The following is a 12592-nucleotide window of genomic DNA, read 5'->3' as shown; positions in this document are numbered from 1 at the left end:
GCCCAGTGATCAGTCACGGTCAGAGGACGTGTGCACCTCAGGCCCTGGCCCAGGGCCCGGACCCTCGCCCAGCTCCAGTCCTGGGGCCAGGAAGGGGAGCCGCAAGAGGTGACAGATTTTTGGTTTACCACTGTGCCGGGTCTCCAACTGTGTCAGCTGGCTCCTAAAAGAAGGACCCTAAGCTCGGGGCTGTGGCCGGGGCAGCTGTGACCGTGACTTCTGATCTGCGTTGCTGAGAGGGTCCCAGCCCCCGGTTCTGTTGACTGACACCTAGTATCACCCCTTGAAAGGGTTGGTGTGTAACAGCATTCGAACTGAGCACATGGTCCACACACTCACAGTGCGAGCTCAGTGGTTCTCAAACGGACCCTCCCAGACCAGCAGCACCTGGAACCCGTCAGAAATGCACATTCCTAGGCCCCTCCCGGACCGGCTGACTCTGGATCTCGGGGGTGGGGACACAGCGATCTGAAGTGTAAAATCTGCCGGCTGTTCTGAGGCTCACTCAAACTTGAGAGCCAGCGCCTTGGCTGTCAGCCCCACAGTAACCCCATCAGGCTGTCACCCTGTTACGGGTGAGGAAAGGGGCCCCGAGAAGTGAGGTGACTTGCCTGAGAATGTTGCCCTACACCACAGGTGCAGCCGCTCCTCGTACCTGGAAATGGGAAGGTGGGAGAAGGGCCATTCGAGGGGACTGATGACACCCCTAAGGGTGGTTCACGCCTTCCGTCCTGAGGGCCTTGCTTTGTGCTTAGGGGATGGTGAGCCCGTTAACCCATTCCCTCTTTACCCATAATGCAGCAAATTCCCAGCAGTGCTGCCGTGCCCCCAGTCTCCCCTTGGCCCCAAAGAGAAACAGAGGCACGTGGGGTATGCTCTTTCCCTGGAGGACGCCATGCACTGACACTGCTTCTGTGTCCTGTGGCCATGTGTCCACCTCGGAGGTGGGCATCTCTTTACTCTGGGGATCAGGGGTCGGGGTCAGAGGTCAGAGAGTGGTCCCTGTGGTGAGCTGTGAGAGGAGAGTTCCAGGGGGAGGCAGAGGAGTGAGTGTCTGAGCACAGAGTCTGAGGAGTGAGGGCAGAGCTCTGCAGGGAGGCCCAAGACAGGGGGCCTCAGGGGTGGATCATGTCCAGGGACTTCTGAGCTCCGCAGAGCCCGGAGACTGTGGGGCCTAGAAATGGGCTGGATCCTGGTAGGGGTCTGGGATGGAGCTGCAGAACTGGCAATGCGGACGAACCCACATCCAAGTTGCTGCTTGTCCCAGCTGGATAAAGGAAGGACAAGGAGAGAGACATCAGCTCGGACACTGGGCCTCAGCAGGAAGGGCCTTGCAGCCAGCACCATCCACAGATCCGGGCATCACACAGGCCACAGACGTGCGCACGTGGATAGAAGGGGTCCAGTCTGTCCCTCCCCCAGGGTGGGGCGTGAGGGTCTCCTGAGCCTGGATCCTGGCGTGGTCAAAGCAGGGACGCTGCCTCACTGTCAGGCCGTGTCTGCTGCCTCTCCTCCTCACCTTCACTTCCCTCTGAACTTTGTCTCCGCTCAAGGTGCAGATCAGTGGCTTGACAAAGAGACAGGTGCAAATTAGAAGTCAAAGAGCTGGGTCTCCTCTCGCGGTGTGCTAAAGCCACACCAACTGTTTCAAGTGTAGACTTGCCTTCTGGGAAGAACAAATTTACTAAGCTCCCTTTTGGTCATCTCAGCATTGTCTTAAGCTGGAGCTTCTTCGGTTGATGCTGATACTGGACACCCCCTCCTGCCCCCTGCCCCCTGCCCCAGCCCAGTAGCCAGACCTCTTCAAGCCCCAGGCAGCTTCCCAATCAGCCGCGCTCCTCCCGGGAGCCAGACACAGCAGCCTGATGGAATCGTCTCTCCCCCTTCCCGTCTCTTTTAAATTTAATTTCTGAGAAATCCTCAGCAGGTGTGTCTGCTGGTGGTTGGGGGAGGGAGCAGTGGTTCACCCTCCCCCACTCTACACCTGAATAAAGGGAGCAGACAGCTGCCTCCTTCAGAAGCCCCAAACCACACACCCAAAGTCGACAAGGTCCCTGTCTGACAGGAGAATCCCCCTGTGGACAGGGGACTCCCTCTTGCTCAGCTGACCCTCGTCTCCCGGGACTCATCTTCCCCTGAGGGCTTCTTGCTGACTCCCACTGCTGTCGCCCTCCTGGGCTGAGGAGACGGCGGCTCCGTTGTTTTAAACTCCGGCCCAGGAATGGAGACAAGGATTCTTTCCTTTTACTTAGACCATGGAGCTCAACTGAGGCAGATGGGTCATGGTGTTCAAAGAAGCTCTGTGAAAAAATAAGAATAAAACAAGCTCAGGGACATGCAGGTGGAGAAAACCCGGGGAGCAGACAGTCTGCGGTGAGAGTTAGGGCACCCTCCCCTGTCTTTCCTGTTACCCTCCCCTGAGCACATCCCCACACAAAGGCCGAGACGTGAGGAATCCCTGAGCGAGGCTCCAGGTGTCCCCCTGGAAGAGGGTCCCCTTCCTGCCTCTGCCCGCGGTCCACCTCTGATTGCTGAGGTCCTGCGGCTTCCCCAGTTTGCTGACGCCAGGCATGGCTGTCTTCTCCAGAGCAGAGAGGCCTCGGCCCCTGGCCGCCCAGCCCCGCAGGCCTCCACGCTCTGCCGCCACGCAGTGTGTTGACGTGGTGGGTGTGCTGCAGCCTGCAAGGCTCCCATACCCGCCCGACAGCCGGCCCCAATTTTACAGAGTGCGACAGGTGCAGGGGCAACAGGGGAGACCAGATCGTGGCGACTAGGAGGAGAGCGTGAGCCGATCATTTTATAGGGTGTCAGAGCAGTGTAATTACATCACACAGCCTTTTGGCAGCCCTTGGATTGAGGAGATTGTTGATAAGGTGACACATACGGACCATGACGGCAACAATTTTGACCTTGAGACTGGGAGGCGCGTTCTGGCCAACATGGTCACATTCACCTCAGCCTCGCCTTGCCCTGGGAATGCCGTCCACCAGCTGAGGTCAGTGGATGTGTGCTTTCCGCGCCGCCAGGAAGGGGGCTGTACTGGAGGTGCAGGCAGGGTGAGCCCCCAGCATAGAGCCATCAGCTCACCGGAGCCGCACCCCTGACACACGAGGACCAGGCACCACAGCATCTGGGCCCTCACTGAGGCCCTCTGGCCCCGCCAGGAGCCCTGCTGACCCTGCCCCTGAGATCTTTCCCCCACCCTTCTGCCCAGTCTCCCTGCTGGCACTGCCCACCTCGCCATCTCAGCAGGCCAGCCTTGGGGACCTCCTCCTCCAGGAAGCCTTTCCTGAGAACGTCAGAGAACTACCCTTTCCTAACTTAGCCTCAGATACATTTGTCTGTCTGCTACACAGCAAGCTCCTGGAAGGCAGGGACCTTGCCTTGACTAGGGAGCACGTTGCTAGAACGTAGAAGATGCTAGAAGATGTTTGCTGAAGGACAGGATAAACAAACAAAAGATGCTAGAAAAAGTTTGCTGAAGGACAGGATAAACAAACAAAACCCTGAGCTTCCTGACTGTCGTGGAATCCTGGAGACCTGGGCCTGAGTCCAATGGTTGAGTCCCCTCTCCAGCACCCCTGGGCACAGCATTGTGTGTTCATGGTGACACTTTATCACACAGAGTGTTGGCAGTCTAATTTTCACATAAATAGGTTGCATCTCCCTAACCAAGTCACAAGCTTCCTGGGGACAGACCCCATCCTCTCCACATCACTCTACACCTGGGGCTGGGTAAATGCTAACTGCCTAGTCAACACTGGCTGGCTTGCAAGAGAGATGGACAAGTGGATAATAAGCTATTCGATTATTTCTTTGGGGCACTTATCTTCTGAAACCAGTGCTTGAATGCTTCATCCTTTCAGGGAGCAATAACAACAAACCATCAAAGAAAGTTCTTTCTTTGTATATGACCATTTTCCTACCAAAAAGAAGACGGTTAATAATTGTCAACTGATTTCTACTTCACTTGCGCAAGCACTTTGAGGCCAGAATCTAGAGCAGGAAGGAGACGCAGTGCGAGCCAAGGAGAACTTTCTGTGACCACAAATGTTCCTGTCCCTCCCTTGTTAGCTGTCCTGCTCCTGAACCCGTCAGACTCACGCAAAGCCATCGCTGCCTGAGCGCACGTGGTAGAGTGACTTTTCTAACTAGATCTGTAGGGTCCTTGAAATAGAACACTCCCAATAAGGAGCCCAGAGCTTGGCAACTCATCAGACAATCGATGTGGCCGCCCCCCCCATTGCGGTCATGAGCTCGGGTGTCATGGTGGGACCTCCAAGGAATCCATGACAAACCTGCGTTTCCCTTCGTGATTTCAAGGCTAAAAGCATCTTCCTCTTCGTAGAACACCTAGGCCTCCTAGTCTGAAGCATCGTCACTCTCAACTCGAAGGAACTAACTCTCTCTGTGCCTGAATTCTCCCCTTTTGCTGGACCAGGTGGATCATGGGAAACAGGAAGTGAGGCGCTTCCCCCGCGGTCCCTGAGGCAGAAGGAGAAACCATTAGAGATGGACCAGGGGATGTGAAGACAAAGCTTGCAGGAGAGAAGAGAACTTCCTAGCACAGCTTCATCTGAAAACACAGAGACGGGGGTTCTTGGTGGCGACAGAGGAAGGTCAGCTTGCATCTGAAGGGCCCCCGCCTGACCACTGCTCTCCATCAACATCTGAGAAACACCGCCAGCGCCTCCCCTCCCCCAAGGATCCAGCTGCCGCTAAAGTCCTGTCTTGTTAGCTGTGCCCAAGCTGCCAGCTGGAGCCGAGAATGTCACCCACATGGAGAAGGGCAGCACCGGTGTGCCCTGCGGCCTCCCAGGGACTGCCGCCTTTGACCGCAGAACAGGCAGCTGGCCACTCTGCGGACCTGGAGACTCAGCAGAGATTTGGCGGCAGCCAAATTGCAGATTGCGCAGGAGAAAAGCTGTTCCCAGGCGCGGCTGTGGGAACGCACACAGGTTGGGGCCGGGGCGTCCCAGGTCAGAGCACAGGCTGTGCCCTTTTGTGGCCGTGAGATTCAGACAAGTTAGTTACTTGTGCTCTTTGGGCAAGCATTTCATTATCAGTAACTTAAAGAAAGGAAACCCTTCCCTCTGGCAGGCTGCTGTAGGATTAAACGAGGGAGCCCTGCAGCAGCTTCAGCCAGTGCCCATGCCTGGTAACTGCACAGGGGCAGCCCCCACCTCCTCTGCCTCATAAGGACAAGTGAACCCCCAGGACACATGGCATCACTTCCATCGCTGGGGAGCATTCTTCCACACCTGAAATTTCCAGAGGTCTCTGTGAGCGGTTGGCCTGCCTCCTGCACCCCCCTGCCCCCGGCCACCCCAGGAGGCGTCACTTCCCTGAACATGAGTTTGGGAGCAGGACCACCCTTCCCTTTCCTCTCCCTCTCCAGATCCATAAGGTCACAGGAAGCATCTGTTGTCCCCACACTTGGCCACATAGCCCCGGCCTTGGCCTTGAGGTGAGACCTGCAGCTGGATGGCCACATGTAGGGGGAAGGGCTTCAGAAGCCCAGAGCTGTCCACAACTTTACCGCCATCACCCACATCAGCTTTCCTGGGCACAAAGCTGTGTTTTGCTCTCTATCTGCCTGACTCTTTCTTTCTTTTTTTTTTTTTTACAACTGTTGCCAATCTTTTTTTTTTTTTTTCTGCTTTATCTCCCCAAACCCCCCTGTACACAGATTTGTATAACTTAGTTACAGGTCCTTCTAGTTGTGAGATGTGGGACGCCGCCTCAACGTGGTCTGACGAGCAGTGCCATGTCCACGCCCAGGATCCAAACCCTGTGGCGCTGCAGTGGAGCTCGTGAACTTAACCACTCGGCCACAGAGCTGGCCCCTGCCTGACCCTTTCTTGATGTCGTAGTTGGATGCCCCTTGAACCTGACACTATGGGACTAAGGATTTGGTTTATCCCCTCTTGTAGTGTTGTTGTCTAAATCATGGTTTCCAAAGATCGTGGTGAGTGAGCCTTGCTAAGAACCGCCCCTTACGTTGTGACTCAGATGCGTGTGCTTGTGGTGTGTGCGCAGATGGAATCAGAGCTCCACAACCCGGACTACAGGCAACGCCGGATGCTTCCGGAGCTCTCGGCTCTGTCTCCTCTCTCTCTCTTTGTCTCTCTCTCTTTCTTTCTTCTCTCTCTCCCCATCTCTCTCTCCTTCCTCCCACCCTCCTCCCCTCTCCCTCTCTCCCTCCATCTGTCTCCCTCTCTCTGTTTGGACCCACTAGTGGGCAGGGACTTGCTGTTTGACAAACACTGCCCTAAATCAGTCTTCAGTCACAGTCATGCCTCCCAGGGAAACCGTAAGCCCCCTGAAGTCAGAGAGTCACTCTTCATTTCTGGGAAGCTCCCCGGGTCCCTGCAGTAATGCTGGGAACACACAGACTCAGCACAAGGGCTTGTGTCAGTGTCCGCCAGGATAACACCAGGCCAGGATAACTCCACGGCCAGCGTCCATCCTCTGCATGGACTCCTCACACCTGTCAGCTTGTCACTTAGGGGGCTGGCGTTGAATTATGTGCGAATGAGAGTGTTAATAAGAATCAGAATCAAAATAGTGGCTCCAACTGAGTAAATACCTATTCTGAGCCACGTACCATGGAGTTGTTGTCTACGTAATATATATATAATATTTATCTCGTGTGCATATCATTTCTAATCCCGTCCACAGCTGGGTATGGTTCTCTTTGTTTTACATATGCAGAAACTAAAGCCAATCAAAGTTAACATTTTGCTGAATACACTTCTGTTAAATTGGTCAAGCCAGGATTTAAACCAAAAGCTGTCACCACAATGGTGTGGACAGTGCAGGGTGCAGTTGGAGTCTCGGTTCCCCAGAAGGGACGAGCCTTTCAAACGTCCAGCAGCTGTGCCAGGTGCCAGGCCCACAGGCTGGCCAGTGTGGAGCCGTGAGCTGGCGAACACAGTGCTGGGATTGCAGAGCCTCCTCTCGGGCGGGGGCTGCAACCTTAAGGAGAGCTGGGAGGGAAAGATGGGGGGCGCTCTGGGTCTCCACAGAAGGGCTGGGGCCTCTCACACCCATCCCGTCTCGGGGCCGGACACTTTGTTTCTGATCTCTGACCCACGCCTTGCTCTGCCATAAACGCATCCCTAAGGCTGCCCATAGGCCCTCTCCGCCAGTTCCTGAGCTCAGAATGATCCTAATCCCAGCCACATGCCTACCCTTCAACCCCAGCAACGGGTGGACCTCCATTCCAGGTTCCTAATCCAGTCGCAGCTAAACCATCAACAGCCCAGGCAGGATCTGAGCTCACTCCAGCCAGCCTTTCCCGAATATCCCGTATCATTGCTGCTGGCTGAATGGACACAGCACAAGGTCATGCGGCCGATGAGGGCTCTCACCCCACCACCTCTAGAGGCAAGAGATCAAAATCCAGGCTTCAGGCGCCTCGGTGCCCTGGGTGGCAAGCAGACATTCAGGGAGAAAGCCGAGAACCAGGGAGAGTGGGCACTGGTGGGGTGCCGAGCTCTCTGCCATCTGTGCAGCGAACTCCATTCATTCTTCGAGGGCCAATCCTGAAACAGCGCCCTCTGGGAGGCCATCTCTTCCACCAGCAGTTCTCAACCCCACCCGTACATCAGAGCCACCCAGAGGCCCGCCACCACAGGCGGCTGGCCCCCGGCTCAGTGTTTCCCATACAGCAGGTCTGAGGGGGGTCCCGAGAATCTGCATTTCTAACAGCCGCCAGGAAATGCTGCTCGTCCAGGGAGCGCCCTTTGAGAGCCACCACCTTACACCATCCCCACCTTCCCAGAGGGTCCGAGCCCCCTCCTCTGGGCCAGCTCTGACCTGTGTGGCGGTTATGGCCACGCTGAAGCTGCACTACTCTGCAGTCAGTCACGTTGTGCACCCTGAGCAAATTCAGCCCCTCACACCAGGAGGGGCGTTGGGGGAGAGCAGGCGTTCCTGTCCCCACCCCCACCCCACCCCGGCGGGGCGGCGTGTGCGCAAAGAGCACGGGGCCTGGGAGCCTCCACAGTGCTTCCTCCAAGGTCCGGGGCCCACCTGCCCCAGCCCACCTGGCCTGTGCGCATGCTTCTCGCACTCTAATGGACAGATTTGGGTACAGGGTCTCTAAACACAACCCAAGAAATTCACCCCAAGCGATTCAAGCCAAATACCTCATCCGGTGCTCACCCAGCCTTGCAGGGCCAAGAGCGCTGACTCCACGCTGCGGTCAGCTCACGCCTGCCTCTGGTGTTAGCCGTGTGACCCGGGGGAAACAGGAAATCTTTTCTGGGACTCGGCTTCCAGATCTGTCAAAGGGGAGTAATACTGACTGCTGCCCAATGGGACTGTCAGGGGGACTAAATGAGTTAAAGCCTGCCAGATGCAGAGAGCAATGCCTGTGCCTGGCCAGCAATCGCTAACGGTTTTTAAAGGAAGAGGAAGTCGCAGTCCCTTCTAACCCTGGCTGCGCTGGACAAACTGGCATAAGAAATGCTGTCGCCACCTGGCACATTCCTCAGGGCAGTTCTGGGTATTGAACTTCTGTGACCATCCTCACCGACGAAGTCAGGCGCTCCTGGTCCTTACTGAATGTGACGTGCTCACTGACTGAGGCAGCTCTGGAACGCCTGCCAGGGTCTGAATCCATCCATCTGTGCATGCACGCATTTATTCCTGCACTCATGCATTCAGAAATATTTAATGAGGACCTACTGTGTGCTAGAAACACAGGCTGCACTTGTGCCCCCGGGTCTCAGGGTCGGCCATCCACTTGAACCCCCCCGCCCCCCTCCTGAGGTCTCGGTGCTGTGAAGCCATTTGAAGGCTGAGCTGTCCTGCCTGTCCCCCCGTCGCCCACCCCAACTCCTCCTGTGTGCCTGCTCTGTTTCTGTGCCAACTCGAGGCCTTGTGTCATGGTCTCCCCCACCTCCGGGCTCAGTGCTGGCCCCGGAGCCCTGGCCTCCCTGCTCCTCCAGGCCTCCAGCCTGGAGCCTCTGCTTCGCTCCCACCTCTGTCCCACCAGCAGCCGATTTCCTATCAGAAAGTTGCATCTGGCAGCTGCACTGGGGAGAATGACCTCATCGCGCTATAATTAAAGTGGTTATCTGAGCGGAAATGACTATTATGAAGCAGCCTCTCTGTTCTAATATGCATCGCCGTTGTAATGGGAACATGGGATTTCCATGTTAACACCGATACTTCCGTGGTCTAATGAGTCCTTCCTCTCACTCCTCTCCCGAAGGAGACAGAGACCTTCTGTGTAGCAGCTCGAGGCCATGTGCAGGTTCCTGCTCTGCCTGAGGTCCTGGCGCTCCAGCCAGACCACTGAGCTTCGGAAAAGCACTCAGTGACCCAGATAGCACCACGGGCAGGGTCTTCACATAGGAGAGTCCACGCAGAAGCCTGGAGAGGGATCTCAGGCAGGAACCTCCTGACAGGAGCCCTGCTGGGAGGGGCTTCTTCCAGAGAGAAAAGAGGCCATGCAGGCCTGGGGCGAGAGCGCAGGCTGAGTCCCGGCCACCAGCGGACGAGCTGCTGACCGCGGACACATCGCTCTGAGCCTCAGTGTCCTCCCTGTGAAATGGGCTGATAATATCCTGCACCTCATGGGATTACTGTGAAGACCACGTGGCACGACAGATGGAAGGCAACTTAACCAACACCCGGCATGTGCAGACACTGCACTAATGGTCTGTTTTAACCATTATCATGAGAAAAGCTGATGCCTGGGAGGCAGGTGATGCTGGCCCTAAACACAGGGAAAGTGCCTCCCATCCTGCCCAGCACTGGGCTCTCCTGGGCATCTGCAGGTGCAGGCACAGCTCTCAGCCGGGGATACCGTGGGGAGCCCAGCCCTCATGCCGCCTGCACGCTCCCAGAGATGCCCGAATGGGGTCTGACACCCTTGGTGGTTCATGCGGGGCTCTCCTGGGCCCAGCTCTGCGCACCCTCAGCCAGAGGCCCGTTGCTGCCCTGCGCTGCTTCCTGTCCACCGTGGGCCGGTTCACAGAGCCGCTCCCATGGGGCAGAGGCTGCGGCTCCGCTGAGAGGCACCCAGGTGTGGGGAGCCTTCCTGTCTCACCTCGAGCTCTTCTATTCTGTCCACAGAGCCCAACTCCCCCTGGATTTCCTTGACACAGAGCCAGACAGACATCGCCATCATTTCAGGTGAGCTGTTCTGGGGCCTGTCAAGCGGCCAGGAGGGTCAGAGAAGACGTCCAGGGAGAACCCACCCGAGGACGGGGGCAGGGGTGGTTGTGGCCAGTGCTTTCCCTCCTTGAAGGTGGTTCCAAGTGTAGATTGGATAGTCTGACCCTGTAAGAAAATGTCCAACGTGGTGTCCCAGGGGGCGAGGGTGACGCAAGAGAGGTCCCCGTGTCAGGGCCCCCTTGGGTCCCAAGGTCCACAGGGATTGGGGGCTGGAGAGAGAGCAGCTCTGGCAAGGGAGGTGTGGGTGGCTGGTGGGAGGACAGCCAGGGCTCCCTGGACTTCTCCTCTGTCTCACTCGTCCCGCACTATTCCCTGCCCTGGGTCTCACACCCGTCCCTCCACCCTGAAGGGAGTCTGACCCTGCCCTGGCCTTGCTTCAGACCTGTACCGAACCCTGCTGGACACAGCTGTGACCCCAAACTGTGTTTCAGGATCCACCACGTTTAGGAGGGGTAGCTTGCTGTCTCCTTCTGGGGCTCACACTTCTCACTAACTCACTCAGAGCCCCAGGAACGGCTGCACTCAGACGTCAATCAATAAAAGCAGGCGATCCCAGACTCCCGTTCCAGGCCACCAAACCCGCGCTCTGCGCCTCGCTGGACCACTGACCCTTCTTTTTCTCAGACAATAGTGTTAACATCGTGCAGACACAAGGGCCCCTGAAGGCAGTAGGAAGTTTAGGACATTGTTCCTCAAAGGTGGGACTCGGGAACAGTTTTAGCCTCCCCATGTTCTCCAACAGCCACTCCCCAAGGCCCCCAAATAAAATAAACCCTCCCAAGTCAAGACAGAGGGCTTGTTCTGTGGCTTCAAAGCAAAGACCTGAACTCAAAACCCCTACGAGGCTGCCACGCTCAAACCCCTTCGAAAACTCACCAGTCTTCCCCCCCAGCCCACCAGCACACAGCACTGCGCCACCCGGCCCTGCTGCCCTGCCCGGCCCTCAAGCCTCACCCCCTGACCCTCCTGAGTCCAAACAGAAAGGAAGGCCTGGCCGCTCCCCACACCCTGCCTCTGCACGGCGGCCTCCAGGATCCCCTCCCTCTTCAGTCCTTTGCTGGGTCAAGCCCTGTTCCCCTGCCAGGCTCATCACAGATCCCCGCACCCAGGAGCTCAGCGGAGCAGGGGAGGGGTGAGCAGTGAAACCACACTGCAGCCAATCCATCCCCAGGCCCGCTGGTGGCCCCTGTCGTTTCCCGCTCTGTGGCCCGCTTAGGGCAGCCAGCTGGGCCAGTTTGAGTCCCCTGCCCCAGGAAACTCCTCAGTTGAGATTGTCCTGGTTTTAAAACTGGAAGTTCTGAGTCCTGTGAAACCCTCAGTTTTAGGCAAATCCACATAGTTGCATTACGCAAATTATGCACGTAGTTCTGTTCTCCCCAGACTGTGAGTGCCTCTGAGCAAGGACGGTTCTGGGATGCTGTTCCAGCCTCAGTCTGCAGGGTGCTGAGTGAAGGGCAGGAGGGAGAGAGGACAGGAGGGAGGGGCAAGGTTAGATGGGCACAGATGAAAGCGCACACCAGCAGGGGAAGAGGGGCCAGAACGGGCAGCCTGTCTGAGGTTGACATTGGGTGTAGTGGCCTGTGTGCACACTACACACAGCACAACCCCTGTGGGTCGGGACGCCCTGCCCCAGGTCCCAGATGCCTGCCCCAGACAGAGCCATGTGCTTCTTCCCTCCTGCAGGTGTGATCACCACTGTGGTGGTCGTCCTCATCTGCCTCCTTGTCATCATGCTACGCTACGTGTACCGGCAAAGGGGCACGTACCACACCAACGAGGCCAAGGGCACAGAGTTTGCTGAGAGCGCAGACATGGCCCTGCAGGACGACCCGTCCCTCCAGGATGCCGGTGACAGCAGCAGAAAGGAGTACTTTATCTGAGGGGCACCAGACCTCACCTCCCCCAGTGCCTCCTCCACCTCCACGGGAGAAAATGCACCCCGCCACCCCACCCCGCCACCTGCACCCCCAGGCAGGCCGCGACAGCACCCACCTCCTCCCGAGATTTGCGCCTGGCCTGGGAACACAATGTGCCGACCCAGGAAGGAGGGACAAAAGGAGGAGGAGGAATTGAGCCAGGAGAGGCCTCTCCCAGGGACCCAGGGATGCAGCGGCCACCCAGGAGGCTGGCATTTGCCTTGCCAGAGAAAGTCTGGGTCCTCCTGGGCAGCATAGTTTGCCATCTGAGTGGTATGAAAGTCCTCGCTGGGTGTGAGCCAGGTGGGTGGGCCTGGGACTGGGAAGCGAGGCCGTGAGTCATCAGGACGCTCACGGGGGAAATGGCGTCAAATGTCAGGGCTTGACATTTGGGGGAGCAGCAGGTGCTGGAGCTCAAAGGCACCTCTGCCTCCCATCGATCCAGCTCTAAACGATTGGAAATAAATTGGAGACGTATGTGGGCA

The 12592-nt window shown here is 57.2% G+C and overlaps 1 protein-coding gene across 1 annotated transcript in view; it reads left to right on the top strand.

The window, feature by feature from the left end:
• The window catches only part of GYPC (glycophorin C (Gerbich blood group)), a 44820-nt gene extending 32228 nt beyond the window's left edge, over positions 1-12592 (top strand). Inside the window, exons 2-3 of the mRNA XM_070581023.1 lie at positions 10090-10149; positions 11875-12592. Coding sequence (XP_070437124.1) covers positions 10090-10149; positions 11875-12071 — 257 coding nt within the window. The 3' untranslated portion in view covers positions 12072-12592. The remainder of the gene's footprint in view (positions 1-10089; positions 10150-11874) is intronic.

The sequence above is a fragment of the Equus przewalskii genome, chromosome 17 (genome assembly GCF_037783145.1).
Source record: "Equus przewalskii isolate Varuska chromosome 17, EquPr2, whole genome shotgun sequence".
In the NCBI taxonomy this organism is placed as follows: domain Eukaryota; kingdom Metazoa; phylum Chordata; class Mammalia; order Perissodactyla; family Equidae; genus Equus; species Equus przewalskii.
The sequence above is the reverse complement of the archived record's forward strand: the minus strand, read 5'-3'. Positions and strand labels throughout refer to the sequence as shown.